Below are 10,192 nucleotides of genomic sequence, written 5' to 3' on the forward strand. Positions count from 1 at the left end.
CTATAGATTGCATAATGCCGGAGTTATGATTTAATAACATAATTACTCTGGGGCTGTAATGCTGCGATTGTCCTGGACTACCACTTAACAACAGTCCAGGATAAATGTCACTCTGTGGTGGTCCTGGATGAATGTGATGCTGTGGTGGTCCTGGATCAACACTTAATGACAGCACAGAATAACTGACTGATTGTCCAGGACAAACAATAAACAACAGTCCAGGATGTATGTGATGTTGTAGTGGTCCAGGATCAACACTTAATCACTTGCAGCTAATTTTAGCATAGCACATATAAGTTGCTAATGCTATCAACTTTGATTAAAACACACATTGCTAAGGTGTTTTGTCTGTAATGTTAGTTATGCAAAAAACGTCTACAAACTCACACAGGCTTAGCATGAACATTTTAGTAGTAAGCTACCTTTAGGCTAGTTCATACCACCATAAGTCTGCTAGCACATTAGCTGGTCATGCTAGGTAGCCTGTTTTCATAGGACTAAAGTGGTTAGGCTAATGACAGACATTCCATCTTGTTAAGAGATAGAACTGGACAGTGATATTTTATTTCTTATTAATATCACACTTGGTAGCTCAGCCCTTTTCAATTTAATAACTGCTAGCACACTAGCTGGTCATGCTAGGTAGCGTGTTTTCCATAGGATTAAAGTGGTTAGCCTAATGACTGACATTCCATCTTGTTAAGAGATAGAACTGGACCGTGATATTTTATTTCTTATAAATATCAATTTGGTAGATAACCCTTTCCAATTGAGTGAAACTGGCTGGTCGTTTTTTTTTATCTTTTTAGAATTTGCCATCAACTCTATAATGTTTTGACATCAAAAAGCAAAATCTTACCTGCCACTGATTGGTTGGTTAAACATGTTAATCCAGGGCAAACAACTTTGTTTTTTTTTCTTTTTGATTGATCCTGGACTGTTAATTGGTTGGTCATATCAGGGCAAACAACTTTGTCACTGGCATGGGAAAACATGGCAGAAAACATGAGATAGTTTTAGGGTGACGTTGTACCTTTATCGGTTCAGGCTAACAGCTCACATAATGTTCCAGACTGGGTGTCTCACAAAGTTAGAATCAAAATCTACATGTGGGAAATGAGATAAACTCTTTCAGCATTTGTGAGAGAAGTAAAGTACGAATTAAACATAAAAATATAAGGAATTATGCTTAAATGTAATTTTCCCATTACAGTCATCACATGGGTGAGGAGGAGCTGCAGCAATCCTACACTGTACATTTACTACTATGTACCAAGTAAACTGCTGATTATTCTTAAATTCACAACAGACAGCCAGTGAAGCAGAGAACAGTGACGGAATAAAAGACGACAGCAGATCGACACTCAGCTCTCATGGCTGCATTTCTGTTCCTGTTGTTCCTTCTGTCTGAAGCAGCTTCTGGTAAATATCATCTTTTATTGTGAGAAGATTCATGTAAATAAACTATAGGCCCAACTGGATGCTCCCGAAAGTCTGGCTGGGCTCGCTTTCTCGCTTGCATACAGAACATAGTGTACCTTTTTTTATTTATTATCGTTTTTCAGATTTGATCGTGGTATCAGTCCACCCTGGAGAGGATGCCATTCTGCCATGCAGGGCCGCTGACGTCTCCATCAGAGCTGTAGAGTGGACCAGACCTGACCTGGAGCCTCCAGAGTACGTCCTCTTCTACAGAGATGGACACTTGGACACAACCCACCTGCATCCATCCTATAAGGGCAGAGTGGACCTGGTGGACAGACATCTGAAGGATGGAGATGTGTCTTTAATTCTGACGAATGTGAGGAGTCAGGACAGAGGAACATACGAGTGTCGAGTAGCATCAGGTGGTTTCATACGTACAAAGAGAGCAATCCTTGACTCGGAGCCAATCAGAACCATCCAACTGCAGGTTACAGGTGAGTGAGTCTCTCTCCCTGTGTCTTTCTCTGTGGAGCTGAAGGGTGAAAACTACCACACTCTTCACTCATTTCCTGACTCGTATGTTTTTTTCATCTCCAGGTTCAAACAGTGGACGGGACAAGGATGAGAACTCCACTCATGTAGGCCTATACATTGGATTGGGAGTATTTTTTGCACTGCTTTTTTTAACTTGACAGTTAATGGTGGCCAGATGACTATTTCAGTTAGATTGGATTAGATTAGATCAGATTCAACTTTAATGTCACTGTGCAGAGTACAAGTACGAAGACAACAAAATGCAGTTTGCATTCAACCAGAAGTGCAAAAAGAGCAGAAAAGTGCAATGTGATATACTTATCATGACCCATGTCTACATTTACAACTCTGTATGACAAACATTGCCATTTACAACCAGTAAAAACCAATAATTATGAAGACAACCCCTGGATTACTAGAGAACTAGAAAATGCTTGTATAAAAAAGTTTGTTATCATTAAGTTTGTTGGAACCAAACAGTATGGGTAGACACTATCTTGTGGACAAAAGAGACAGAGAGATCGGGGCCTACATGTAATCCTGACAGCCTCTGCACCAAACTCCTAGAGGGAAAAGGTTCAACAAATGGCCGGAGCTCTGAATTCCCATTAGCTGGCGAAACCTAAACGCAGAATGGGGTCCAAGCCTATAAACATGCCTTCTTTCTTTGCCTTCTATTGCAACCCCAGTTGCTGCAGGGAGCAAGCAAGCGCTTGTGCGAAATAGTTCCATTTCCCGGAAAAGTGGACTATTTCTCTGTGTTCTGGAGGCACCATTGGATCCTGTGAAACAGGCATCAGTGTTTCAAAACTGCAGTAAGCCTTTTTTGTTATGGGCAGAGATATAGGACAGTGTACTTTATTAATGAGTTAAGTCTAATGTTGCCATTGTTTTGCCATTAGTCTGTGATCAGGACCGCCGTGTCCCAGTTGCTGTGAATGTATCATTTGATCACGATATATTGTTGAGATGTTGAATAATGTAGCTTTGTTAAACTGTAAATGCTACCATTGCTGTCTCCGTGGAGAAGTTAGATTATTGTCAGAACCTTGAAGATCAAGACTCCAAGTGCTCTTTGTTTCCCTCTCTAAGTGTGCTTTCTTTCTTTTTACACACACACACACACACATACATTTACACACGTGCGCCATTTTGAACAACTGCCCTCGCCAGCCGACATAGTCACATGAGAGCGTAACACAGCTTCACCACTGTGCTCCGTGGTGTGCTCTTTGTCTGTCACACATGCTTGAACAAGCTAGACAGCTAGCCCACAGCCACTGGGGGTTAAGTAGCCTGTTTTGGGGTATCTCTCTTGTCTGCACACGTTAGCTCGAACAGCTAACCGGCTAACTCCTAGCCGCCTGATGCTGCCACCAGTTCCACGATCCGCCATCTTGGATCTCTTGATATCGCTTGGCTTAAGTCTCGCAGTCACCTTCCCTTCTCCTCACACACCCACACACACAGACACATACACACACCCACAAAGGTTATACTTGTTAACGAAAACGAACGACATAACGAAAACTAGGTGGGAAAAAACATTGTTGTTAACTGAAATAAAAATAAAAATGAGGCATTACAAAATAATTAGAACTAAACAAAAATCTGTAATGTCTGTTTGCAAAAACTAACTAAAATAAAATAAAATGATCAAGTAAATGTCCTTAGTTTTTGTCTTTGTCAATGTGTCACATTGTCACATTTTATGTACTGGTGTTATTGTTGAATACATTGTGAATACATATTTCTAAAATTGAACGATGTATTTGTTGAGTGCTTATTACACAGTACTTTTTTCTGACCTTTTTGAATCTTGCCCCGATAAATAACATACGGGGCACATGGAAAGTGCTAAACAACATTATCAAAAAAGGTACTGGGAAATCAAATTATCCAGACCACTTTAATAAAAACAACCAATCACGAATAATAGACACAAAGGAAACTGCTATGACCATTTAGTGAATGTTGGCTATAATTTAGAAAAATAAATTGTTAATCCAGTAATACCAGAGGATATGAATGAAAATAGTATTACAATGAATTCAAATACCATGTTTTTGAGGAGAATTGAGGAAATAGAGTTAATTGATGTGGCAAATAAGTTCAAGAATAAGAATTCCACTGATAGTAATTGTATTGACATGGCTTTAGTTAAAAACATCGTGATTTTTCACGGTACACGGTACAAAGTCCTGCTATATACTCCATTGCAGTAGCTCCAGCTGATACTAGTGAAACAACAGCGTAGGCTAAAGCATGTGAAAATGTTCTAGTACAAATGCAAAATTAAAGTATAAACCTGAACTTGCTATATAATAGTTGCCCTTTAAACTCTGATTATTGTTGTAATTATTAAAAAAAGTACCTGATGCAGCCATATTTAAAAGGGAACTTGCAGGACGAGTCCATCAGTAAATAAAACGTTAAACTGTATTTATTATCTACAAAGTAGATTTACATGATGTTTGCAAAAGGAAATGTGGTTACAAAATTATGTGAATTATACAAAGGTAATGCATGTACTATTTAAAAAAATCTGATGTCAAATAACGAATAGAAACATGATGGAATGTGATAACTCACCTTTGATAACTTACAGAAACCATAATGTGCAAACAATCTTTGTGTTTTATTCTTCAGTGTATATTTTGAGAAAAATAAATATATTTTTACAATTGGATCCCCAAGTTGTGTTACTTTTACATATTAGTTGTTTTTATTTATATTGTCAGTGAACACTTTGTTCCCCAGACCTACAGTGCCACATTTATCACAACCCCACACAATGTTCTTCTATTTTCACTGTTGGGATAGTATATCCACAACGTTCCACTTCTGGGATTGCGCCAGATATCACTCATTTAACTTTCTTTGTGCTGGAATTCTAAACTCCGGTGGATTTATGAGGACTATGGTTAACTGTTCCTAAGATCTCTGCAGGGTAAATCCAGACAGCTAGCTAGACTTTCTGTCCAATCTGAGTTTTCTGTTGCACGACTAAACGTACACATATTCCACCAAAACAAGTTCCTTCCTGAGGTTGTTTTGCAAATGCACCATGGCTCCGTCCGGCGCTTAGCACCACCCAAGACGATTGTGATTGGTTTAAAGAAATGCTATTAAACCAGAGCACGTTCATCTCCCATCCTGGAATGCTGTGTGGACTAGCCGGACCCTCCTCCCCAGCGCTGTGGAGGAGGGTCTGATCCACAAAATCACCACAAACCACTAATAGGGACTGAATTTATATCAATCAAACCATTTTTAAATGTTTAAGTATATTTCACATACACTTAATGTTTGTTATAAAGAAGGATCCCCTCATTTAAAGAGCTTAGCTATGTTTCACTAACATTCATGACTTTGATCATTATTTCACAGTCCAGAACATGACTTCATAGTCTTCCAGATTTTAATTGATTAATGAAGCATGCATTGTTTAATGTTATACTTGGGTTGTCAAAGATATATGGCTGAATCTCTCTGATGTTTCCTCTAATGGACAAATCAGACCAGATGCAAAACTACCACTGCTGATGGCGGAGCTCCGTGTCCGGCTCACACTGCTCTTTTCACCGTTTATCATCCATCCAAATACCCAGATACTTGTAGCTGAAAACCTTTTCAATTTGTGTCCCATCAAAAGTGGTGATGGCCCTTTCAGTTATTACAGTAGACATACAAGTTTACAGAAAAGACTAGGATCCAATTTGTCAGCCCCAGTGGACTTCCTTGGATCAATGTCACAGAGAGCATTGAGCACTTCATGTCTTGAGAAGGGTGTAAAGGAGAAACTGCATCCCAGGATCCCCTGGCATACTAAATGACTTGTCACTTAATGGAACAATTAAGGGTGAATTCTGGAATAATTGGCCGGCAGTAACAAAGTGTTTATTAAAGATATTGCATAAGTCCTTCTCATTAGAGACAGTGACAGAATCCTAAGTACTCTGATTGGGTAAGCATGAGGAATGGCTATGAGATAGAGACTTAATGGCCCAATCCCAAAGTGAGCCCTGAGGATTTAAGGACTAAAGACTCACAGACTTAATTTATTTCAGGTGCTAAGTGAGTGTGTGAGGCCACATGGGCTCAGATAGGTATAAATGGGATTGGGACAGCACTTCACGAGATAACATGTTACCTTGGCGACATTTACTAACAAAGATGTTGCTGACACTTGCCGGTTTGGGAATTTTCATTTTAAGTTTGTTGCTTTCCACACGGCCAAGGCAGGCTTCTAAAATACAAGTTCAGACTTTTGTTAAACTGTATAGATTTTTGTGTGACTTGTCTAAAAAGAAGTCACAAGTTTCATTTTGTGTTATTCTGCAAAAGCAGAGGTGCAATACATGCATATATTTGAAGCTAACATGATGTATTTAATGGAAAAAAAAGATTGTAGACATACAGAAGCACAGCTAGCTTTTAGTCTGAGACTGAAAGGGTTAATACAACATGTAGCCATGTATCTGTGGTGACCAGATACATTCTACAGTTGTTTTGCTGCTGCAGAGCATTGTGGGAGTGTTTTGAGTTGGATCACTGAGCATGCTCAGTGTGGAGCTGTTAGAGACAAATCATTTACACCAGAGTGGCAGAGTGAGAGTGATCAATTGTTGAGTGTTTGTAAGGTCAGTGATTGAGTGTTTCCTGCAAGGACCGTAGAGATGCAGTACTGACAGAACACCACCAGGTGGCAGACCATTGAAAGGATAAAAGCCCATGATGTCAGGAGTGGATCAGGACCAAGTCATTGTCAGTGGAAGTCCCGGGACTTGTTGGTGAGGCCGGCTGCAGTTAGGATTTATCTGTATTTGTAGCGAGAGATTTTGGTCCCGATGGGCCGCAGACTCCTGCCAGAGGGGAGGGGTTTAAAAAGTTTGTGTTCATGGTGGGAGGCAACAATCTTTCCAGCTTCTGATTGTCACCCGGCTGTGCCAGCAGTGGCTCTTCATAAAAAAGAAGTGCAATTTCTCTGGAAAACAAAATGCAAAGAGATTACATTACTGCAGGTACTGCCACCAGTTTTGTTAGTATATCTACTGCGGTTTGCAGTAACAGTAATACTGCAAAATGTGTAATATAAATAATTCATACTTTTGCTGTGGTAGTTCTTATGGACTTAATGGCTGCAGTTTTGTAGACCTGATCTGAACAATGAAAGAGCAAATTTAGATGGGGGACATTTTCTGACACTTAAAACTGGACGACTGCAAAGCTGCTTGCTACGGTTACTACAAGGTGTGGACATTTTCCCCACAAGGTACACAACAGACAAACACGTCACTGCCAGCTAGAGCAGAGGCTAAAGTGAGAAACCTCACCAGCGTCAGATCACAGTTCACTGGAATCAACAGGAGGAAGTTGCTGCTGTTGTTTTTACGAACAGAGTGGAAAAATAAGTAGACAATTATAAGTCATATTAAAGGTCAGTTTGTGATGCAGAAAAAGAAAGTATCTTTGGTCTGCTGAGTCTGTCTCCTCTTTTATGTGCAAATGTAAACCTTACTTTGAGACAGGATGGACATTCCTATTCTTTGTTTAGTTTCTAAAGTCAGCTCTGTGCTTTGCTATGGTTTTTAGACACAAAGCAACCAGCCAACAGTTTGCATGGCTGTGGTAAAGATGCATGGCCAAAGGAAAAGAAGGAGAAACAAATTGTTTTAAACTTCATGAAAGACTTGGACATCAACAGGTTTCAATCAGGCCTTTTCAAGAAGGTGGTTGAAGGGATGAAAAGAGGGAGGCTGTTTTCATATGCTCTTACAAATCTGCCACCAGTGGAAAACTTTTGCACAGCTGCATGTAAACAGGAATAATCACTTTCATTAGTCAAGGAAACATCTTAGTCAAAATATTGTCTTTTTCAGAATAAGGGCAAAACCCAGAATATGTTGTGCAGGTAAACATAGTCAATGTTGCAATGGCTGACATGTTCCTTCATCACCACCAACTTTTAATCTTGTTGTACATGTGTATGATGACAATAAAAGGAATTCTATTACATCGACACACATTGTACTTTATTCTGATTTCCACACACACCATTCTGTGGGCACAAAAACTCACTAGAGCTTTAATCAGGATTGATATGCCACTGAAAATATTCCCTAACAAAGTCTCTATTTCCTCCTGTTTGTTTGATAGAAACTACAGTGAGCAGCTCAACTATTCTGTGTTCTCTTCTAGCCGAGGTTTCTAGCTGATGGAGACAAAAAAAAAAAAAGGGTGAGGCTCTTTGCACCCCTGGTACAATTAGCAGTGTATGCTATTTGCACCCCTGGTACAATTAGCAGTGTATGCTATTTGTACCCCTGGTACAATTAGCAGTATGCTATTTGTACCTTGGTGCAATTAGAAGTGTATGCTATTTGCACCCCTGGTACAATTAGCAGTGTATGCTATTTGTACCCTGGTGCAATTAGAAATGAATGCTATTAGTACCCCGCCGGTGCACACAGCAATGTGTTCTATTAATACCCCGTCTGGTACAAATATCAATGTATGCTATAGGACCCCTGTGCATTTACAGTACCTTGGCATATATTTACACACAGTTATCCATACTACTCATGTATTACACCTTTTTGGAATATTATCGCCCTGACATTCTTACCCTAACCATAACCAATCCCACTCCTCTTGCCTAAACCTAACCAAACCAACCAGAGCAGGCATATTCATGAGTCTTCCCCTACCACCCTGCGTTTGCGGGTCCTGACTTGCGCAATTGCATGCAAATTATCCAATCCAAATTTAAATAAGATCACCACACAGGGGAGTCTAACTCCAAACTCCCATACCATAGGTAAGCATACTAACCACCCACCTAGCAGTTCCTTCAGGATATTGAACAACTGTTTACCACTTGGTTTCTTCAAGCCTTGGTTGCTAGGTAACCATACTGTATACAAAAAAATAGATACTAACTAACAAACCAACGGTTGTATGCTTTCACTGAAGACAGAAAGCGCAACTGTAGTATCCATTTTCCGCTAGAAATTCAATTGTTATAAACTTTAGAGACAAAACTCCCCTTATATGCCAGTTTCTGCCGTCATGGAAGATGAACGTCCGCCATGATTTCGGTGCACGCGAGCAACGTTTTTTTTGTTGTTACGTCACAGGGTGTAAATAGCTCAGGTGTGTGTCAGGCTATTCGTACCGGGGATGCTAATAGACACTCCGAAATATAAAAGAGCAGCTGTACCTGTCGTCCTGTTTGATTTGATGTCATTGATCACTATTTGTCAATTACTGACATCTTCTGTTGTTGTCACTGCCGAGTAAACTGCAGCTGGGTCACTTCCTGGGAAATAGAATGAATACACATGACGTTAGTGCCGGTACTACAACTGATAATCCTAACCCTAAAATCACAAACACATGTACTTAAACTCAAACCACAATCTTTTACTAAACCTAACCAATTACCGTGACATACGTTTTGCATGAATGCACAGCAGGACTCCTAGAGCATTAAAAATGTATGCCGTTAGTAAGTAAGTAAGTAAGTAGTCAAACTTATTTACAGAGCGCTTATCCCAGATAATAATCATGAAGTGCTTTTGTGCCCTGGAGCCCTAATGTTTTCTTGCCCTGGATTAGGGTGGCACCTAAATCATGGTTGAAGCTGTCACTGTGGTCCTGCTAGGCGCACTGCTATGCCCTGCAGTGCCCTGCTATATCATGCTATGCCCTGCTATGCCATGAACTACTGCAACTGCTATTTCTAGTCACTGATCCATTAATTACCATATTGTGACTATTATTGCCACTGTTCATCACACCCCCAACCAGCACGTCAGACAACCGCCCACCAAGAGCCTGGGTCTGTCCAAGGTTTCTGCCTAAAAGGGAGTTTTTCCTCGCCACTGTCACACTAAATGCTTGCTCTTGGGGGAATTACTGGAATTGTTGAGTCTTTGTAAATTATAGAGTGTGGTCTAGACCTACTCTATCTATAAAGTTTCGAGCTAACTCTCGTTATGATGTGATACTATAAATGAATGGAACAGATAATATAACTATGACTAATAATAAAGTAGTAGTGGTAGGCGTTGAGCAGGACCACAGCAGCAGCTGCAACCACAATCCAGGTGCCACCACAATCCAAGAAAATCTGCAAGGAAAGAAAGCCTAACTACTCAGCCGAAGAAGCTTATTTAGTGTGAAAGCTCAGCAGTTTGTGGCTAAAATGCCCTGCACACAGTCGGTCGTG

General features: G+C 40.1%; 1 protein-coding gene across 1 annotated transcript; it reads left to right on the plus strand.

The window, feature by feature from the left end:
• The first annotated feature begins 1,329 nt into the window (after positions 1–1,329).
• LOC114545273 (butyrophilin-like protein 2) lies at positions 1,330–3,532 on the plus strand. Its single transcript, XM_028563567.1, has 3 exons — positions 1,330–1,422; positions 1,566–1,919; positions 2,023–3,532. The coding sequence occupies exons 1-3, from the start codon at positions 1,374–1,376 to the stop codon at positions 2,115–2,117; spliced, it is 498 nt and encodes a 165-aa protein (XP_028419368.1). The 5' UTR covers positions 1,330–1,373; the 3' UTR covers positions 2,118–3,532.
• Positions 3,533–10,192: the final 6,660 nt, after the last annotated feature.

This window comes from Perca flavescens, chromosome 19 (assembly GCF_004354835.1).
Source record: "Perca flavescens isolate YP-PL-M2 chromosome 19, PFLA_1.0, whole genome shotgun sequence".
In the NCBI taxonomy this organism is placed as follows: Eukaryota; Metazoa; Chordata; class Actinopteri; order Perciformes; family Percidae; genus Perca; species Perca flavescens.